A 21,117-nucleotide genomic window follows, 5' to 3' on the forward strand; every position below is an offset into this window, starting at 1 on the left:
ACACTCTTTTACTGTTCACACTCGCCATTCCCTTCAACCCGCTATATCCTCAGTCGCTCCCTCTAACACAAGGACATCCATTCAGCAACATGTATGGTATGCGCGCGTTCACCGTTGTCGCAGTTGCTGGTGAGTACACTCCAAGCCACGTACTCGCGCTTTTGCATCCTTACTAACCGGTACTCAGCAGGCGCTGCCGCCGAAGCTAGCCAACAGGGTCAAGTCATGCAGCATGTTCACCCTCAGGCAGTGGCTCCTCGTGATGACTGCACCAATCTTCCGAAGCTCTGCACAGATCCGGTTTTGTTGCGCGGTTATGAGACCACTCTGACCTATCTATGTCCCGAGACTAAAGGACCGTCCACTATCACTGTCACCACGACTCATACCACCACATTGACAGTAGATCTGACCTCCAGCATGCCTGTTATGGCCACCTCGGACGGTCAGGCACCTGTGATAGAAGAGCCCACCACGACTGTGACGGCCATGTCAACAGCTCACGTCACTATCACCAAGCTAGTCACCAAGGTCGCTGCCACCCCTAAACTGTCAGCGCTTCCCCCGCCTACCATCACCTGGTCTTTTACGGCCGTTCTTCCTTCCGACGTGAATCCGTTTGGGTTTTTGCGCAAGTCCTCAACGACCCCTCCTGACGTTGTTTCCTCGTCAGTGTCTTTTGTGAGCGCGCCCCCGTCTAGCGTCAGCAGTTCTTTCGAGGTATTCCCTAGCCATGCAGTCAGCAACTCGTCTTCGATCCTTTCCACATCCTCGGCGGCTACTTCGTCTTGGGCCGGCCGTAGGATGCCGCTCTTCTCGAACCACACCCATATTCACGCTGGAGGCAATTTCCCTACTATAAACCTAGTAAGGGGTGCTGAGGACAAGCCCACCGAGACTGTCGCCACTACTGCTGCCGTCGCCACTGAGGGAAAGAAGGGTCAAGCAGGAGATACTCAGGCCTCATTCATTGCGCTGTTCTTCGGCGTGTTGGCTGCCACCTTTCTTATCTAAGGAACCATAACTACTCCTCCTGGACAGCGGTATGGTACTATCAGGAACGGAAACTCTGGATGGCATATATGATACCGTTATGATGGGGTATGTGGCATGTTTCACGAAATTCACGATATGTGTATTAGCATGACCGAAATGGTCTGGTGATCTTGTGAAGCAGATCGAGATGTCCCACGAGACGAATACATGATTTGGTGACGAACGTTTGAACCCTCCAAATGACATAGTGAGGCTTTTGCACCTAACTGACTAGTATAAGTTACTGGTAATACTAGATCTGTAAGATGTGATGTCAACCAAGCATCTTCGAACATTTATTCGAGGAATGTAGACTGTTGACGATGACACGAAGCACACATGTGAGGATAAGAACTACCGTGATTGTGGGGATAAAGTAGATAGTTGTGATGGTAGCAAGTCCGCAATTCGTGAGGTCTGGCCATAGCTTCGCAAGGATAGTGGAACCGAAAGTTGCGGACTCGCGATCCAATCACGGGCCAGGCGCGCGACCGCGACGAACAACCTCAGGCTCAGCTTTACCATCACTCAGACAAGCGGCGTCTCCAACGACAGTTTCCTCAAGCCTACCACGCCCACGGTTGGCTTCCGCTATTGCACCCAACAGACACCATCTTCCCAGCAAATACCAACGCGTGCAACACAGCCACTTCGCCGACACGACGAGATCGACCGCCTGTGGGATCAATAGACCGCCTTTCTCGAGAACGACAACATTTTGGAATAAGAACGTTTCGCACGGTAGCCCACAGCGCTCATTGCCGTAGAACTGCAAAGGACACTACGACCCCACGATACGCTTGACAGGCAGACGTCTGGTGTATTAACTCGTTGCTTGGTTCGAGATTGCCGCACGCTTGCATTGGAAGGCACTACTGGACACGGACACGGACAGACAACTCGGCAACATGGTGGGAAAGAAATCGGGCAGAGCCCAATTGAGGGAGGAGGGTACGGCATCTGCACACCACAATGCAGTATGGCAACTAACAAGCTTGTAGGTTTGGAGCGGACGGACAACAACATGGACCTCACGACGTGGCCCCAGGTCGGCATGATCAATCAGAAGAACTATTACACCGAGTTCCTGAAGCGCGACGAACAATTCCTCGCCGTACGATATCCCAAGGACGAGGAGAGGGCGCGCATAGTCCAGGAAGCCAGGGACAAGGATCGCGCACGAGCTTTGGGAGTACCAGCAACGGAAGGCGCTGCGCCGCAGGTTGCGGACGAGACAATGGAAGATGCCGAGGTTTCGTTCGCCTCCAGAACAGACATCTCGAAGCTCATCGTGATACACCCTGGCAGTCAGAACTTGAGGGTAGGCCTTGGATCGGATGCGTTGCCCAAGACTGTACCTATGGTCATCGCACGAAAATGGAAAGAGAGCGAGGATGAGGAAGACGAGGGCGAGCCCAGTCCCAAGCGAATGAAGGTCGAAGGTGCAGTGCCCGCTGATGCCCTGCCGGAAAAGTGGTTCGGAGAGGATGTGAGTATTCCAGCACAGCTTTGCCAGTCAATGCTAACTTTGACCAGTTCGCCGACCAGTACATGGCCATGTCATCCGAACTGAGGACACGAATGCGGTCGAACAAACGACGAGTGCTGCCCAACTCAAAAGATCTCGTAACCAACTACAACCGAAAATCTCCGCCAGATGTCATCTCCGAACACAATGACATCAATCGCATCGAGTGGACAGAACTACCAGCAGACCCAAAGAAGGCACCAGACTTCTTCACCGGGCACGAGGCACTGCGGATACCGGAGAGATCCAACCCGCGATACAAACTGTTCTGGCCAATACGGAATGGCACGTTCAATGAGAAGGATTATCGAGACCGCAATCAGATCTATCATGATATCTCGAAGATATTAGAAGAGGCCTTCCGGAATCAGCTCGGCATCACCAGGTTAAAAGACCTTGTCAACTACAAATGCGTCTTCATCATACCCGACCTCTACGAGCGACAGTACGTTACTATGATACTGGACATTCTTATGCGGGATCTTGGCCTTGGGAAGGTCTGCCTGCAGCAAGAGTCCCTTTCGGCCACGTTCGGTGCTGGCTATGGTGTTGCCTGCGTTGTCGATATTGGTGCTCAGAAGACGTCCATCTGTTGTGTCGATGAAGGGTTGTGCGCTGAAGAGTCGCGCGTCAACTTGAAGATGGGTGGAGCTGACGTGACGGAGACATTCATCAAGATGATGTTATATGGCCACTTCCCATATTCGGACATGAACCTAAAGCGGAGATACGACTTCCTTCTCGCTGAAGAGCTAAAGCAGAAGTTTTGTTCCATGGATGAAGCCTCTGTCACTGTACAAACGTGGGACTTTCATCTTCGAGCTTCGGGTCAGGATACTCGGAAGTACACGTTCAAGACGTACGACGAGACTATGCTATCTGTCATGGTAAGTCATTACGTACTCTTACACGACAGGCTGTGCTAACAAACATAGGGTTTCTTCAAGCCTTCAATATTTGAGAACGCGAGGAAACTCGAGAACAGAAGGAAAGTCGTGCCGCGTTCGGTCGATCTGTACGATGGCTCACCCAACGATCCCATCTCACAAGCACAAATCGCCATCATCGAAGCCGCGGCAGGGAAACCCGTTGTACCCATCATAAACGGTGCACAAGACCCTGTCAACAACACAGCACCCGTTTCTACACCCCAACGTCCGCAGCCAAATCCCTTTAACCTCCTCGGTCGCCTCAACGACAACGAGGGCACACCTCGATCATCGGTAGCAGGCTCACCAGGTCCCGAGGGAAGCAACACCCCGAACCCCGATCGCGACACCCCCATGGGCGACACCGACGGCGCACCTCTTCTCTTCCGCGACCCAATCCACGAGAAGACCAAGTTAGCCGAAGCCCGTGATGCTATCCTCCCCATCCATTCGCTTGACCAAGCCATCCTCGAATCTCTCGCGCAAGGTGCCCGTGGCGACGACCGCAAGCTCCGCGATTTTTTCGGTGGTATCATGCTCGTCGGCGGCGCCTCCAAGACACCCGGCTTGAGAGAATTTCTAGAGATGCGACTCAGAGAACTGCGACCAGGGTACGGAAAAGAGATTCTTGTTGGACCGCCGCCAAGAGACTTTGATCCGCAGGTTGTGGCGTGGAAGGGCGGAAGTGTGTTTGGAAGGTTGAGTGGGCATGGGAACGATGGGTGGATTAGTCGGTATGAGTATGATATGTTGGGTGCGAGGCTGTTGAACAATAAGTGTATGTTTGCTTGGTAGGTTGGAACAGAAAAATCATGAGACGGGAGATTGAGGTGATTGACGCTAGTTGTTTGACTCTCTTGGAAGATGTTTTACTGGTTAGTATTACGGCATCGTTGGGGTATTTATGCGATATTGAGAATAGGGTTCAGGCTGGGGATCAGATTCTAGGATGATGGAAGAGGATGTGGTAACTTTTTTCAATCGTCAGCATTCTCCAAAAGCCCCCTTCCGGCATCATTTGCTCACCTCCATGGTTCTTGGTCAACGCAACGGTGCGTCCGTGTATATGGACACAGCTGGTAACTCGAGCACTCTTACGTGAATGTTGTGTTGCACTACATATACTAACGATATAACAGGCGGAAAAGCCACTAGTTCACACTCAGATCTCCATGACTCGCTCCTTCCATTGTGGTGTTACACCTGAAGCTCTGGGCTGCTTCTGTTCCACACGCGTCTTCGGGCCCCACGTACATACGCATACCACTAGCTTACAGAGAAATCTTGGCAGGCTCGCAGACCTTCTTGTGGGTCTTCCAGTGCTTCTTCTGGCACGAAGTCGAGCAGTATTTGCGGTTCACACATTTGGAGCATGCGAGCAAGGCCTCACCCTTCGGTCTAGACGCCACACCACAGCCGCCACACTCGTCGGGCTTGTTCAACTGCGAGCGAAGTTCCTTGATGACAAGCGAGGTTGATGAAGTGGTCATGCCTAAATGTTGACGTAGAAAGTCAGTATATGTGTCGCGAACACTTCGTACAGGGACATTGCTTACCAGTGTTGAAGAGATCTCCGGGACTGGGAACATTCATCATCGTGAAGCCACGTCCATTGTCCTTGGGCTCCTCTTTGGGCCTGGAGTTGGCTTCCTCCACGATGGTCTTGGATTCGAAGTCATAAGGCTCTCCGTTCTTGTAACCGTCTGGACCGAAGAGAGCTTTCTTCATCTGCCGCTGTCCGTCGGGCATGACTCCGCCTTCGGTGTAGACCTTCTTGAGCATGGCGATATAAGTAGTGGGGAGTTGACATCCGAGGGTCATAGCGCAAGCGCCGAGCAGGACATAGACGTAGCAGGGGTCGGACATCCAGTGCTCGAGCGACTCCTCCTTCGATCCGGTGAGAGGAGCTAGCATTTTCATCTCCTTCTTGGCGATCATGTCAACAAGGACACCGGAGTCAAGGTGCTTGCGAACCAACTCAGTGTCTGAACAACATTTGGCGTTGATGCTGTAGTGGATGCTGCGCTCTGTGTCTTCCTCGCTCTTTCCTGCGGCTTTGGCACTAGCCTGGGCGTCTTCTTCAAGTTTGGTGATTCCAGCTTCGTGGCTTAGATCACTGATCATGTCGAAGTCGTGATCTGACTGGAACAGACCTGGCATCACATTAGTCGATGGACTCGCCCTCATGTAACAGTGTTGGCACTTACAGTATCCCCAAGCACCCATATTGGAGGTTCAGCACGTCTGAGTTTCTGTACAGTGAGCTGAAGCTAAGAGGCTGACGAAAGCAGTAGCGGTGCACTACCGTAGATGGCTGTTATCTTTGATAATTGTTCGTTGTAGGAGGTGAGCGATGAAACTAGAAGATGAGCGAACGCGGTACAAGAGTAGAAGAGGGAACACGTCGTGCACTATCTGCGGTGAGAGAATAGGCTGTGGTGTTCGTTGTCTGAGAAGGAGCAATGACGCGTGTTCCCGTGATCTGGACGTCTGCGCTTCCCTCACATACACCACATCTTGTACTTCCTGCAAGTCTATGGCTTCGTACCACTTATCAAGCCGTCACAGTTCAACAACAGACATCTCATTTGCTGACCTGCTACTTGTCAGACATGATCTTAGTAGGCAGCGGCCATTGACGGGATGAAGAGGCCTGGGCCTGCAACGTACTGTGTTTTGAGAGACAGATTGTCAGAAGTTTTTCCGCAATGGTGAGTTTCTTACACCCTTTACACATCCCTCCCTTGCATCGGCGCTACTATCAAGTGCAACATATCTCTTTGGTGCTAGCTGTAAATGCTGGTAAAAGAACCATATGCTTTTTCCGGAATTCTGTTCAGATATCTTTTGACCATGGTATGTAGTATACAGCACCCTCCCAATGAATGTGCCGACTCAATCAGCATTTTAGTATTGGAAGTTCACTACCGCATATTTTACCCCACATGCCCCACATGAGGCTACTGAAGCCAGTGAAACACGATACCATATAAATAGAGGTGGACCTCGAATGAATTAAGCTAGGAATCGTCGCTCTGGTCTGCAAAAGCGCATTCAGCACAAGACAGTCATGGCGTCTTCCAGCGAAAATCATCCATTAAGGCCAGACGAGGTGGGCAAACACATTATCCCTCCTCCGCGGCCCAGTTCCCCATCGACTGCCGAGTACCGCCTCAACCATTTGATGATCCGTATCAAAGACCCAGAGAAGAGCATAAAGTTCTACTGTGACTGTCTGGGCATGCATGTTATCTTCGTGTTCAATGCCGGACCATTCACGATCTACTACCTCGGACCACGAGATGTTGGTAAAGACGTCCATCAACTATCTACTTACTGTGAAGCACTAAGACAAATACAGGTATGGCTAGTCTTGGTGCTTCAAAGGGCTTACTGGAACTATATTACATTCCTGCAGACTCGTCTACGCCTTATAATTCTGGCAATGACTACCCTGATCCCGGAATTGGATTTGGTCATATAGGATTCACGGTTCCTGATGTCCCTGAGGCACTGGAGAGAATTAAAGGCTTTGGCTATGAGGTTATCAAACCGTTGGATGAGGCGAAAGAAGAGCAGATGGGTATACCAACAGATGCCCAATTGGGCAAGTATGGGAAAGTACCGGATGGGTACAAGCATGTCTTCAGACAATTGGCGTTCGTGAAGGATCCAGGTAAGTTGTGACTGTACGAAATGCATATGAGACATACACTGACTTCTTATCTTCACCCCTGCAGATGTAAGTGATTGTCGATTGGCACGGGGAAGTGAATGGCGCGGTTTGCTAACTGTTGAAAGGGCTACTGGGTGGAACTTGTACCCCAGGTTGTTAAGCCACCGAGTAGCTAATGAAAGGACCTCGAAGGTTGCCTAAAACTTCGACTGTGAAAAGCTTGAAGTATATGTTGCCCCTAGCATGATATTTACGTCTGATCACTTCTCTATCTTTTTCTTACTGGCGAGCTCTCAACCCAGCTCAACGACCCTATCACCTTTCTACTGACATCATGGCACATCCACTACAGATGGACACGAACGTCGTGCGAGTACCAAAAAGAGGGGCCAACGGGTAGATATGCTCACAGATCATCACCAATTAAACCTAATTTCATCGCCTCCCCACTTGTCACAGTGCTCATCGGGCCTGAATCAGAGCCGCGCAAAGCTGCTAATCCACCAGTCCATCGTAATATCACGGTCTGAGTTTTTCGCCAACGCCCTAAGTGGTCGCTGGAACAACTCTGGCACTAAGACCGTCGACCTGTACGGAGTTGATCCAGATATTACGTTCGAATAGGTGGCGCCCTATTTGGAAGCGGTTTACACGAACCGCATCACTGTTTGGAATAATTCGAATGTTTTGTCGAACATATGTCGCATATACGTAGTAGCTGACTAACTTCTCGACATGCAGACACGTAAACTAGCTGTCCAAGCACTGTACGAGCATATCCGCAAGCCTAGAGCTGAGGGCGATCATCGCCATCTGTACCCCAGCCCAAAGTGTATAAGAATTGTTTACAAGGGAACAGCGTCAGCCACAGATCCGATGAGACGGCTACTGGTCGATATTTGGTGCGTAACTGGGGGTAGCATACCGCGCTTGGAGGAGAATGGGGAGAAGTTGCCAAAAGAGTTTTTGCTTGAGCTTGCGACGGCTGCGCTGATAGACAAGTATGAGGTCTATGGCGCAGATGTACGCGGCGTAGATGAACCGTTGACCTTTGATTTGGAGTGTTATTTTGAGGAGTAGGCATCTAGGGTGATCGACTTTTCTGGGTTTTCGAGGGACAGATGTCGTCATAGAGGAATAAGCAATGTAAAAGAAAGCCTCCGAAGCATTATTCTCAACTCGGAAGTAGACAGAGAAAAGCTCTCACAACTTCGCTGCAAGCGTCTTCGAGGCCATTAGTAGATTGAAAGTATGCCGCCCATAGTGGCTTGAGATGAGACTACGACCTAGAAAGCGTTATACCAACGGCGCTGGACGGATCGTGGAAATGCGCTAGTACAGGTACCCGCCGCTACTTGAGACCCTGCGTTTCAAAGGCTTACCTTGTGCAACCTTGTAGCTTACTGCAAATATACTTAGAAACGATATTAAGACTTTGGCTTTACTGATTCATCGTGTTTTTCGCAACCAGACAAGAATGCGACTCACGAGACATAGCGTCAGTGTGCAGCTGACATCCAGGATCCGGTTTTCCGTAAGCGAGACGATCGTTGCAAGGATGCCATCCAGAGTTTCAGATCTGGGGTCAGTGGAGGTTGCTCCCTGGAGTCCGACTCCCTAAAGATATCGCCCAACATACTGTACGTTTCATAGTATCCTTGCAGTCGCTCTCTAACATCTGTAGTCCAAACATTGACTTGTAATAGTAGTAGGTTATCCCCGCCAACGTTATCGCGCGTGGGATGCGAGTCGACCCCAAGGAAAGGGGTTGGTAATGGTTGCGGCGCAATATGACGTGCACCAAGACAAAATTCCAGGCTTGTAAAGCCAATCTTCAGCCGCCAACCTGTATTCGGCCACGGCCGTTTTCAAGTCATAAAGCCATGTTTACCTGGAATTGCCCTGAGGATTGCGTTCCCCATCTTCGATTTGGTGGTTGCTATGGATAAACTCAAGTCGAAGACGCGTTCAGCGCGCAACAGACTCGCCGAAGCGACATCTTCAGGCTCTGGTACAGGGGAGCTGCATGTTCCACACCAATCTCTGGCACCCCACGAGAACTCCAGCACACATGCCGTCAACGAAGGCTTTCAGAGCGCCGAGCCTGGGACCAATGCGCAGGACTTTGGAGTACCAGCGGACCAGCCAACACGACAGCCTGTCATCGAACCGCCTACCACGTTAGAGTCATCCATTGACGCCGGCCAACATGTTCCCAAGCCCACGAGGGCAAGCGATCCCTCATCACATGTTACGTACAGGTACATTCCACGCACGGGAAGAGGGGAAGTGCGACGCTGACCTTGACCAAGCACTCTTGCCGCGCAACGAGCAAGAAGCAGCTCTGCTCCGACTAGACCCCAGCAATACCCACGACGGCCCCAAGCCTACCGTCAAGCCAGCATTGGCATCCGGCGTATGCCCTCCTCCAACGCCCTGAGACAAGTAGCACAACAACCTAATGCCTCCACCGTAAGATCGAGCACGCCTTTGCCTGCGCTGGACGAGGAGCAAGAGCTGGGACGGTTTCCCTCATCCAATGGAAGTCAGTCGACCCTTACGAACCCTGAGCCAGATCGAAGTCGACTACGGAAGGTCAAGAGCGCAATACAGACCAGGATACCTTTTTGGGGCAACAAGGAGGAAGACAAGTCACCGACGACAAGTGCCCATGCTGCTGCAGTGCAAGACGACATGTCGTCCAACTACACCTCAGGCATGGTTGATGTCCTCGATACCATCGACCCAGAGGTTGCGACGCTCACTTCCTTGACAAATATGCAGAATTCGCTCTTCATCCCAAACCTGCCCTTCCTCAACCGTCGGCCCACATACAACCTACGACGACGGAAGAGCGAGACGGAGAGTCTCGAAGCCATCAACCGCATACTGGAACCAGCCCGTGCTGCTCAGGCACAGGAGCAGGCAGCTCCAAGACTTCAGCGCTCCCCGACTGAAGCTACGACGACGACCATGATGACGATAGATTCGCAGCTCACTGAGTCGCGCTTCGCTGTGCTTCCCGAGGAGGCAGACTTATCTGGCTGGAGTGTCGAGGATAAGAAGGAAGTGAACGACCATGTGCGCCATATGCTACACTCACGACGATCCAAGATGAAGCGCTCGTTGAAGGGTTTCGGACAGTACGTTAAGAGACGTAAGTATTTCTATTGTCATTTTATCGAACGTTACTGACAAAGTACAGCACTTGGGTTCCTTGTCACCCTCTACGCCACACTCATTACCCTTTTTGGTTTGGCCTGGGTGCTCTTCCTTATCGGCTGGGTCAATGTCGGTGGACAACAGATCTACGTCGTCCACGTCATTGACAGTGTCCTTGTTGCTCTCTTCGCTGTTGTAGGAGATGGACTCGCACCCTTCCGTGCCGTAGACACGTACCACATGATCTACATCGCTCACTACCACCACTTCACGTGGTCGCGCCGTAAGAAGGAGATGCTTCCTGAACTCACCGACCACAACGATCTCCCCGCCGAACACGCTCCCGTGGCCGGACCTCGCGTCGTAGACCCGGCCGACCCCGAGAAGCAGTGGGAGTTTACTGTCTTGACGCCCAAGCAACAGGAGAAACTCGAACACCACCAGGAGAAGTTCTGCAAGTCTCACTCCTTCTACAAACCCCACGAGACAGAGACCCACTACGCCTTCCCCCTCCGCCTCCTTGTCGCCATCGTCGTACTTCTAGACTTTCACTCCCTACTTCAGATCTCCCTCGGCGCTTGCACATGGGGAATCTACTACAAGCACCGTCCTTTCGCCATCACCACCGTCATCCTCTGCTGTTCCATCACATGCAACGCCACAGCCGGTCTACTGATCTGGCTGGGCGACAAGAAGACGCGAAAGAAGGACGTGCTCGAGCGCATGAACAGGCAAGAATTGACCGAGGAAGCCATCAAAGAAGTAGAGAAGAAGAAGCAAAAAGAGAAGGAGAGGGAAAGCGAAGGTGAATCCAGCGGTGCAGATGATGGCAGGGATAGGGAGAAGAGGAGGATCAGTCTGGATGCTTTTAGGCCAGGCAGGAAGAGTATGGAGCAGGACAAAGAGAAGAAACAGAGTCCCAGTGCGCGTCCTTTTTAAGGGAGAGTAATGGTGTTGCATAATGTATGACTGGTACGTTGGTGGCATATTTTTTTTTCTTGGAAGCGTTCAAGCGTATATATACCTATTTAGCGATGTCGCCACGTCGACCTACCCAATCCTGCATTTTTGTTCTTCTTCATGGCACTCGTACTTGCAGTGAACTACATGTATAGAATGTGTTGTGATACGGTATGGAGACACTAGTGCTGCTCAGACAGATTTCGTCCCAATTGGCTAATCTCACACTCACGTTCACAGGCGCGAGAGAAGGTACTCAGATATTAGTGATGCAATCTGGCTAAAATTCATGTGATGATGGGTCTCCGCTGTGTTATCAAAGGTCATCGGCCTTAAATGGAAGAAGGCACAAAGAAGAGGCAGAATGAGAGCTGTGCTTAAAGCCCATCACGCTGTGATGCGTTGTCATTTTCCTTGTATTACTTTTGATCAAGTGCAATCAACACTCTCGATATATCACTTGGACACCGTAGTTTTGTGCCGGTGTTTGGTTCCTCCACTCCGGCCTCCTTCTTCAGTCCAACTTATGACAACCTCCTCCGTCCTTCGTATTGTATTCTCTCCATGGGTATAAATTTCTAGCAGCCCTCAATCTGCTCTACGCCGGCGGCAGTGCCCTTGACGCACATGCCGTGGTTCTGACGAGCGGCGACTGCTGTTTTCGTGTTAACCATATATGCCGATAGTGGAGCTTGGGTGGAAGGAGAGCATACCCTCGTTGGCGACGGGCGCAGCAATGGCAAAAGCAACCATGGAGACGATGGTGGCGATGATGGTGGTGAACTTCATTTTGGAAATAGCGTTTAGGTGATTATTGGATTCGGCGAATCGTCTAGAAGAAGCGTGAAGTGTAAATGTAAATCGTAAAGTCGCCCGGCGACAAAGAGTGAATGAATAGAAAGGTTGGTAAACAAGAAGATTGACTTGAAGACGTTGACTTGATGGTGAGCTTGAAGTGAGGAAAAAGCTTCTAGCTTGAGGAGGTGATCAACTTATACCATACAACAGTAGCACCTCTAGCATACAGGCACACCGCCGTCGTCGTCGTCATCAGGCGCCGTTGTCATCACAAAGTTATCCTGGTACCTTACTTGCTGCCTCGTGCTGAGAAGGCTGAAACCGGAGTCTAGACTTTCCTGCCTATGTCTTGGTACTGTATTAGCGAAAGGAGTACGATCTGCTCCATAGCGATGGCGGGTAGTGGAGCGGTGTGGTTCTGCGGGAAGAGCACGGCCGGGGAGGCGCTGCGTTGAGGTGTCAAAGCTGTCTGAGAGCTGTCGATGATTTCCTGAATAATGAGAGACGCGCGGCTTTTATATCTGGATTTTGGGGAATACCATGGGAATGATGTAAATACATAGATAGAAATACCACTTTACGCTCGCCAGGTAGAATTGCTGGCCATTGTGATGATGCAGCCAACCTCTGATATCCCCCAGATGAACAATCAGCCTGCTTTCCCGGTATTTCTGCTTCCTTGAACAATTACAGACATTAAGCCTATGCAATCCCGTATAAGCACCGTGATGTAGAGCGGTTAGAGTACGATGAAACGGTACTCAAACCCAGCCGAAACTCGGAAGAAGCATCTCCCTTGGCAACGATCTTGGAGAACACAATGCGATGCAAGCAGTCGACAAGTGCCACCTTTTGGCCTGCACTCTTTCAACAACGCTGAAATGCGTAAGCCTGGGGCAGATCCTGATGTTGTTTGTGTGTTGGGATGCCCGTTCGTCGTCCGTCACATATGCGGTCCGATGCCGCTAGCCAATTGTGGACAAGTCGATTCGTCGCGGAATTCGAACGCCTATGAAGGATTAATCACGCTACTTCGACAACAACTTTATGTTGCTGCCCTTGTGGCGGTGAGCTCACAAATTAGAAGATTCACCGCGTAGCCCAGCTGACGAAGTTCAGTTGCTGGTATGTATCACCGTTTGGTGTAGCAACGTTCAACGCTTCATGAGCGACATCTCGAGCTGTTCCATTATCTTCAGTTCCTTCGCCTCTTCCTTCTCTGTCGCTTCCGCCCGATGAAAACTTGTGGCCTTCAATAGTGGTGCAGCGTGGTTGTGAGCGTGGCCGTGCCTGCTTCCTAGCCAATTTAGGAAGCGCAAGTCAGCCATCCTCACATGGTAGTTTTTATTGGTTTTAGATGGCACGACAGTCTTCAGTTATCAATATGCACGCACATTTACCTGGGCTCTGCTAATTGCTGGTTTTCGATAGGTCTGATGTTCATATATATTTCTGGCGATACCGAAGATCTTCGTACAAGAAAAAGGTACCAAAGGAAAAAGCGAGAGTTTCACACCTGTCAAAGCGGGAAACAGCTGGAGGCACGTCTGCCTTACCACGAGATGACGTCCAGGTATGAGCCGTATGTAGCCGTTATTAGAGGTGACGGCGCGTTTGGTTGAAAACCAGAAGCGGAAGTGAAGGTGAGAGTTGGTCATGAGGATAGCGCCTTCCCGATCATCGACTTCCACCTTCATGTTCGATAGTTGCTCCTTGCAACCTCAACAAGTTGGCAATTGCGACCCACAGAATCCATGGATCTTTATGTGACTCAGCTCCCAGGGCTCTCTGTAGCTACGCATCTGGCGAGAGAGGCTGCGAGAGGCGACGAGAATATGCCTGACAACAAGAGCTGGCGATTAGGTCACAGCAAGCAGCCAAAGAAGCCAACAAAAGCGCCCAACCCTCTTAAGATCGGCAGCAACAGCCCTACATCCCTCGATGATTTGAGTGATCGCCGCCTGCCGCTCAGTTGGCGAAGACCACGGCAAGGCAGCAGACCACAGACACCTGTGGGTGCTGTACCCACAACATCTGCCATCGAGGACGCAGACGATGTCCGAAGTGGGCGTTCGGATACTCCAACACCACGTCGAGATTCCAAACCGAAGCTCGCTCGATACACTTCGCTTTTCGGCAACTTCAAAGAGACAGCCAAGGAGCCCGAGTTTGTATTCTCTACGCCTTGGGGTGAAGATGCACCGCCGCCCTTTCAGCCTCATATCGACCCACTCGACGTGGTGCTATCCGTCCGATCGCATATGGCAAGTACTTATCAGCCAATACCAATGGAACACAATAGTGGCCTCTTTCGGGTATTCGAGGACTATCGCAAGGTCCGAGAGCAGAAGGAGAGTCTTACTACAATGATGGAGCAGACACTCAGAGACTGGAGGAAGGCCGAAGAACATTGGGATTACTCAAAAGATCGCTACAGTGCGGAGATACGGCGGCTCGAGTTACTCATAGCTCGCGGAACGAGTGGTATGACAGGGTGAGTAGCCTTCAACCTTCTACTCTTTCTTTGCTAACACAGAAAAGACTCATGCAGGCTCGTCAAGACAGTGTGGTGCGGCGTCATAGGAAGACCGTCTCGCACGACAGTCTGCCGCCAAGTTACGAATCGCTTTCGCATGCCCAACTCGACCGAGAGATCAAACTAAAGAGTCAGAGAGGTTAGTCTTGAGGCTACAGTGTTATGTGCGGCCTCACTAACCTATTTCAGCGCTTTTAGGTCGACCATTATCACCCTCCGAGAAGATGGTTGTCCTCTCCACGCAGTTCACCATCGGCAGGACGGAGTTGCTAGTGGGCACTCCCCCTGAGATCAACCAGAAGTTGACATTGTCGCGAAAAGTCCAGAGCGAGCTCAACTTTGCCACTATTCACAAAACAAAGCACTCACGGTCCTCTACTAGCTCTGTAACTTCTGGCTTCTCCGCAGGGTCTGGTGATCCTTTACCTGACGAGATGACGATTCTTGAGCACACTGGAATGGAGCTAGCAACCGAATGTGAAGCTCTTGTCGCTCTTCGTGAGCTTGGCACACTTGTTGCAAGACGTCGAGGCCTAGAGATCAGCAGCTTCAATCACGGTCTCATGATGCTGTTCTCACAGACTAGACCAGCAGAGACGTTGGTAGGATGCATTGAAAGAGACGCACGACCATCACGGCGAGGAAAAAGCCCCGATATTGGAAGGCAACAGTACTCTGATCCAGGTCTTGCACCGCGGCATACTTTGCGGAAGTTTCAGTCGCAGCCACAGCTCAGCACACCACAGAAACATCGTCGACAGTTTTCTTTTGAGCCTGGGGCGGACCAGCTCGAAGCGCTCACGGAAGAGTTCGGGGCGCCTGATGGGGAGACCAATGAGAGCGGTTCTGACGATTCAGGTACTCCTCTCCTGATGCGTGCTGGACCCTCGGCGCTTGATACACGATCAATTAGATCTACTTCATCGTCTCAAGCTCTGGGTGCAGACTTGGGCAAGCCGTCGAAGATCCCCAGCCCTGTTCAAACATTGGGTCGCAGTCGTCGAGAGGATTCTGCCTCAAGCTTCCAGTCCATCTACGCCAGACCTCAGGACAGTCGTCGCGAGTCTCGCTCCAGCGTTATCACGGCGTTCCGCGAAATTCCGAATGGAAACATCCGACCTGCACTCCAGAGCAGACACAATTCGATCAACATCTTACGTGATTCAGACTCCTCACAGGCATCGAGAGATCAAGCCGGTGAAATGAGACCGCGCAACAGTACCATGGCTGTCACAGCAGCAAGGGCAGCAAGTGATGCAAGTCAGACATCGTCGTTATAGTGTGGTAGTCCAGGACTCTCTCTATCGCGAACAAAACGACCCAGAGTGTTCGGTCAGGCAGACGCATGATTACCATAAGAGAACGTCATCGAGTTGATATGTGGGCGTCTTTTATACCCGTAATCGAGATCCTAAGAATCACATTGGACGAGCAGGGCTGCAATTAGTGTTTCATCTCGGTTACTCAGCACGCCAGTTTGAGGTTGATTCGACTATCAGACAAAGTGCGATCGTCCCCTCTCTACTCGCCAAAGCCAGAAGTGATACTTGTGTTACTATCGGAGGACCAGGCTGCAGATGCTTGCTACGCTTTCTTTCGTTATCCCATCGAATTGTGGATTTTTCCAAATACCTGTGGATCGGAGAACAATTCTTTGTGGTAGTCACAACGTGTGTGCGTAAAAGTCTGTAAGATGCCAAATGTATCAATCTAAGATTGCAGCCCCTTCGCGCTACAACCAAGATTAGTCGTGCCAATTAGCGAGATGAAGAACCTGTGGCTAAACTGGAGCTCTCATCAGACAATGCAATTACTGCCCTTCCCGTAACACACTGCCACAATGACAAGGCGGCGTCGAAGGTCGAACCTATCCGGTCGCGGTCGTACGGAGGTGACCTCACTCTATCTTATTATGGCTAATACATCGCTCAGGAGACACGGGAATTGAGACTACGCCAGAGTACTGCACTTCTGAGCTGGACCCTGACATTCTACGGGATCTAATCGCAACATCTAGTGATGAATAGGCCCTTTCCAGCTCCTTCTATTCTGCAAGTCTACGCGTCTTGTCGCTATCTGCTCTCTTAGTAGGTCTGATCAGCAGAATGTGGCGTTTGGTGTGGCGAGTGCGGGAGCTGTGCCACAGTCGGCCGATCATTGCCGAGTTGACAGGAGAGGTTTCTTCCACATGATAATTCACGACGCATTCGATTCGTCAAGACTTCCCGTTGCCGATCGTCGTCTGTAACTGTTGCCACACTTATTTTTACACAAGGATCGCTGCGTCAGTGGATTTCTCCGTTGCACCTACCGGACGACGATTCCACAGCCTTGCGATTGGCCATGCAGCCACAGGCATTCCCATACAACTGCCCAATACTGTGGTCGGTGTAACTAGAAAGGGTAGTGACGTTCACTTTCATGGCCTCGCTGATTTTACGGCTCCAGATGCATTGTCCAAGCGCTGCAGCGATGACGAAAGCCGTTGATGGGAGGGTTCAGTTGGTGGATAGACTCGCTTTCGGGATAACGCCCGCTAACCACTCCTTAATCTCGGCTTGACAGGTGGTAAAATAACGTTAAGAATTAAGTCTTCCGAGTAAACGCAAGCGATACGGCGCCAACGGGCGATCATGGGATTGGTCTGGGAGATAGACTTTGACGAATTGGCGGGGTGGTATCCTCGTCTCTGATCTTTCGCTCATACGCAGGGGAAGGCGGCCGGCAGTAGACTGGATAGGTAGGGCGAGCAGCGGCAGAGACGTCTGCCGCGTGGAGAGCTGCAAGAGACAAGGGCAGCAGCGGTCTCGGGACACAAGTGGAAACGGGAGCTGCCCGGCATATGTCATTTCGCATTGAGGCGCCAACGCACACCGTAGGCGCCGCAACAGTCTGGCAGGACAAAGGGGGCATAGTGTGCGAGCGGAAGCTGTCTTGACGAGTAAATTGCTTCCAAGGGCACGGAATACTCATCAAGCCACTGGAGCCTGTGCACGAGCTCCTCGCACTGGTGTAGCAGTTGAAGTGGATTCGAGAAACATCGGGCTGGGTCCGCGCGATCCAGCAACCATGGGTGGATGTGCGCTTGGAGTGCGGGATGGCGACAGATGCAGCGACTATCAGCACCTCATGCGGACGCAAAGAGCATCTGGCCGGCTCGCGTCTGCCGTAAGGTTGTGGCTGTGCAGGACGGACGATGGGTGATCAGTTTGGCAGCATATGGCGCACAGAGTAGGGCGGAGGACCAAAGCCGCCTAGGGCCACGCAAAACTGTAGCGTTAGAGCAGCAGGGACCGTGTGCCTAGACCCGACGCTCCACCCTTGCCCACGCGCGGCCCTCTTGCAATTCCGTCAGGCCCTGTGGATGCTCAAGTCGCTAGCTAGCTAAAAGACGTCTGACCACCGGCCCTGGACATCTGTGGCTTGACTTTCCCAGGCTCGACTTTCTCGTGGCAGCTGCTCTCCGTTTCATCAATCCATAGTCCGCTCCTCGAGGCTCCCCAACACAAACACTTCTTCTCCCCATCGACTCCCCAGATGCAACCCGAATTAAACAAGACCTAATACTGCGAGTGCGCCCGATGCCATGTTTCGAAATAGGTACGTCCCGCCCGCGCCCAAGCTCGCATATGATTTGCGCGCGTCGCGTTCGACATCAAGTACATTGACTGATCGCTGACTGACACGATGCGCAGACTCAACAGCCAAAAACCCGATGGAAAGCTCCTAGAGGAATTCAGGGCTACTTTCCCTCATCTCCAGCAGCGTTCGCATTCTCTTGCAGGCACGCCCGGCCACACGCTCGCAGATGCGCTTGATGTCGCGCACCCCTCCCGGTAGGTCTTTCCGACATCCCCCCATCCCATGTCACTCGGCACCAACATCAACATCAACAACGCCGACGGCGCCCAATATGCACACGCACACACACACACACACACACACACAACGCAGCGAAAAATTTCACTAACCTTGATGTTTTCCAGACAACTCGACCATGAAGATATCAAAGATCAAGATCCAACTCCGCGCGGAAACACCGAACCGTGGAGGTTCACACCATCACTGCTGGACCCGAACAGCTTCGCTTTCACCTCTTTCGCAAACCAACCTCCTGGTTACTACACGCCAACACCTGGCGGAACCAACACGCTCTATCACAGCCAGGCCGGAGACCTCCACACCCCCGGCTTCAGCTTCGGTCTAGGAACTCCGCTATCGCTTCCCACTTCCGAAGGTGCTCTCCACGCTGGTCAGGTCGCGCCTTCCACCCATCTCCACGGCTTCAATCCCCACGCCCTTGGGTCGCATCACTTCCAGAATGTCAATCCTTTTGGCGTACAGCCTCAGCACTCCCAATCCTTTGCACCGCATCAGTTCACACATCAACCTTCCGCATTCGATCAAGGCAACATGGCGCAAAACCACGAAGACTCACCAATGGACAATATGGTCCCGGAAGTGGAGATGCAGGAGCAGTCACCTCTGATCGGTTATGCACCCCATTCATACGAGGGCAGCCTGGCAGCTGCAGTCGCACCAGCACCCCCTCCACCCAGTCAAAAGTCGGTCACCCTACCTTCCCAACCTTTTCCTTGTACTGACTTCTCTAGTTTTCGCTACCACGTCACTCTGAATGCTCCGACAGCCATGATCAAGCAGTCGGACGAGGTTCCTGTCACCTATCTCAACAAAGGACAGGCTTACTCCATCTCTCTTGTGGACACCGCACCTATGCAAGCACCCTCTCCCTCGATAAAGTACAGGACTTTTATCCGCGTTTCTTTCGAGGACGAACAGCAGCGCCAGCGACCTGCGTCTTGTTGGCAACTGTGGAAAGAGGGCCGTGGAACCAACGAGGCGCACCAGCGTGGTGGGCGACTTCAAGCAGTTGAATTCGTGGATCCAAGTCAAGTTAGCGGCGGTGAGATACAAGGACGACCCAGAGTTGAGCTCGAGTCTTCATCGTTCGATGGCTTCGTGGTCACATGGACACCAACTCACAACGCTTCGCCGGAGTGCTCTTTGGCTGTGCGTTTCAACTTCCTCTCCACCGATTTTAGCCACTCCAAGGGCGTCAAAGGCATTCCCGTCCGGTTATGTGCGAAGACGGAAATGGTTATGGAAGCTACCGGATCATCCCCCCAAAGACCGGATGCTGAGCTCTGCTACTGCAAAGTGAAGCTTTTCCGCGACCACGGTGCCGAGCGGAAACTGTCCAACGACGTTGCACACGTCAAGAAGACTATCGACAAGCTGAAGCAACAGATTGCTCAAGTCGAATCTGGCATGAAGGATTTCGGCAAGCGGAAGCGCAGTGGATCAATCTCCAAGGGCAGTGCCAGTCAACGTCCTGGAAAGGTGCCTAAACACAAGAGGACATGGTCCATGTCTTCAGCTAGCGACAACCAAGGAGGTCGTGCACCTGCTGAAGAAGATCTTCACATAAAACTGGCATCGCTCCAAGACATGTTCAGTTCCACTAGACCTGTCAGTGTTCTGTACCTCAAGGGCGAGGACCAGGATGATCCCGACCTCCACCCAGTGATCCTAGGAGCTTCCCCTCAAGAACTCTCTAAGCTTGACACCAACGTGGATGCGCCTATGTGGGAGGCCCCAGAGTCGCAAACGGCAACGTCGTCTGTCGTATCACCAACTCCGAGTTCTCAGTCTCTCCACTCAGAGAAGCGCCGGACTACCTCGTTCCAACGTCCGGTGCCCTTTCAGCCACCGTCACGCATGTCCTCGAACGAATGGCGGAATATGCCGCAAACAGCCACAGGCGATCTCAAGGGCATGGCTAGCATCCAAGGCGGCGCAGATGTTCCAACAAAGGTTCAACGGCCATATTCTGATGATCACGCGCTTTCTGGATGGATCGAAGCCCTCGGGGTTGATCAAACCTACCAACCGCCTCCAGAGCCCATGCTAAAGCCTGTCGCCTGCTTCTTCGTTCAGCCGCGCTTCGCCGGTCGGCAACCTGACGACAACTACTTCCGCGCTGTCTATCTCATGGAACGTACTGTGAAAGAGCTGGTCGCTAGTATCGCAATGAAGATTAAGATCGAGCCAACCAAGGTCACACGTACCATCCGCATCAACCAGAAAGGACTGCAGATTTTGATGGACGACGATGCGGTCAACAGGATCCCTGAGCAACAGGACATGACCGCCGAATTCCACGAGATTGGCACACCACCAGTGCATGGTATGAAGCGCGAATGGGATGCGGGTCCTACAGACATCCAAGTTGATGGCGACATCAGCGTTGCGGAAAACGTACATTCGAGCGGCTACGAACTCCGTCTTCTCTTCTAGGCTGTTATGCCTATCGCTCGCCTGCGAAACGCCGTTCCTTCATCTTTTGATACCCTGTTTCTCGGTAATTCACCGATTGTCATGACCCTGTACTATTCGTACCCTGGAGCCTTGCATCGCTCTCTTAGGGCTGTTCTGAATTAACATCACTTGATTCAGTTCTACGGTTTGGCGT

The 21,117-nt window shown here is 51.8% G+C and overlaps 6 protein-coding genes across 6 annotated transcripts; 5 read left to right on the plus strand and 1 right to left on the minus strand.

Moving 5' to 3' along the window:
* Positions 1–89: 89 nt before the first annotated feature.
* On the plus strand, positions 90–1,014 carry ALTATR162_LOCUS2445 (uncharacterized protein; the record flags this gene model as incomplete). Its single annotated transcript, XM_043310051.1, has 2 exons — positions 90–129; positions 188–1,014. 2 exons carry the CDS (start codon positions 90–92, stop codon positions 1,012–1,014), a joined length of 867 nt encoding a protein of 288 aa, XP_043165986.1.
* A 929-nt stretch (positions 1,015–1,943) lies between these two features.
* ALTATR162_LOCUS2446 (uncharacterized protein) lies at positions 1,944–4,287 on the plus strand (the record flags this gene model as incomplete). Its single annotated transcript, XM_043310052.1, has 4 exons — positions 1,944–1,986; positions 2,037–2,524; positions 2,572–3,450; positions 3,499–4,287. The coding sequence occupies 4 exons, from the start codon at positions 1,944–1,946 to the stop codon at positions 4,285–4,287; spliced, it is 2,199 nt and encodes a 732-aa protein (XP_043165987.1).
* Positions 4,288–4,763: 476 nt separating this feature from the next.
* Positions 4,764–5,718, minus strand: ALTATR162_LOCUS2447 (uncharacterized protein; the record flags this gene model as incomplete). Its single annotated transcript, XM_043310053.1, has 3 exons — positions 4,764–4,984; positions 5,049–5,645; positions 5,700–5,718. 3 exons carry the CDS (start codon positions 5,716–5,718, stop codon positions 4,764–4,766), a joined length of 837 nt encoding a protein of 278 aa, XP_043165988.1.
* Positions 5,719–6,562: 844 nt separating this feature from the next.
* On the plus strand, positions 6,563–11,269 carry ALTATR162_LOCUS2448 (uncharacterized protein; the record flags this gene model as incomplete). Its single annotated transcript, XM_043310054.1, has 5 exons — positions 6,563–6,800; positions 6,854–7,168; positions 9,186–9,429; positions 9,481–10,325; positions 10,374–11,269. 5 exons carry the CDS (start codon positions 6,563–6,565, stop codon positions 11,267–11,269), a joined length of 2,538 nt encoding a protein of 845 aa, XP_043165989.1.
* A 2,573-nt stretch (positions 11,270–13,842) lies between these two features.
* Positions 13,843–15,904, plus strand: ALTATR162_LOCUS2449 (uncharacterized protein; the record flags this gene model as incomplete). Its single annotated transcript, XM_043310055.1, has 3 exons — positions 13,843–14,582; positions 14,630–14,763; positions 14,814–15,904. The coding sequence occupies 3 exons, from the start codon at positions 13,843–13,845 to the stop codon at positions 15,902–15,904; spliced, it is 1,965 nt and encodes a 654-aa protein (XP_043165990.1).
* Positions 15,905–18,311: 2,407 nt separating this feature from the next.
* ALTATR162_LOCUS2450 (uncharacterized protein) lies at positions 18,312–20,942 on the plus strand (the record flags this gene model as incomplete). The annotated part of the gene is made up of 3 exons (XM_043310056.1): positions 18,312–18,460; positions 18,611–19,189; positions 19,238–20,942. The coding sequence occupies 3 exons, from the start codon at positions 18,312–18,314 to the stop codon at positions 20,940–20,942; spliced, it is 2,433 nt and encodes an 810-aa protein (XP_043165991.1).
* Positions 20,943–21,117: the final 175 nt, after the last annotated feature.

The sequence above is a fragment of the Alternaria atra genome (assembly GCF_907166805.1).
Source record: "Alternaria atra isolate CS162 genome assembly, contig: 21, whole genome shotgun sequence".
NCBI classification, from domain to species: domain Eukaryota; kingdom Fungi; phylum Ascomycota; class Dothideomycetes; order Pleosporales; family Pleosporaceae; genus Alternaria; species Alternaria atra.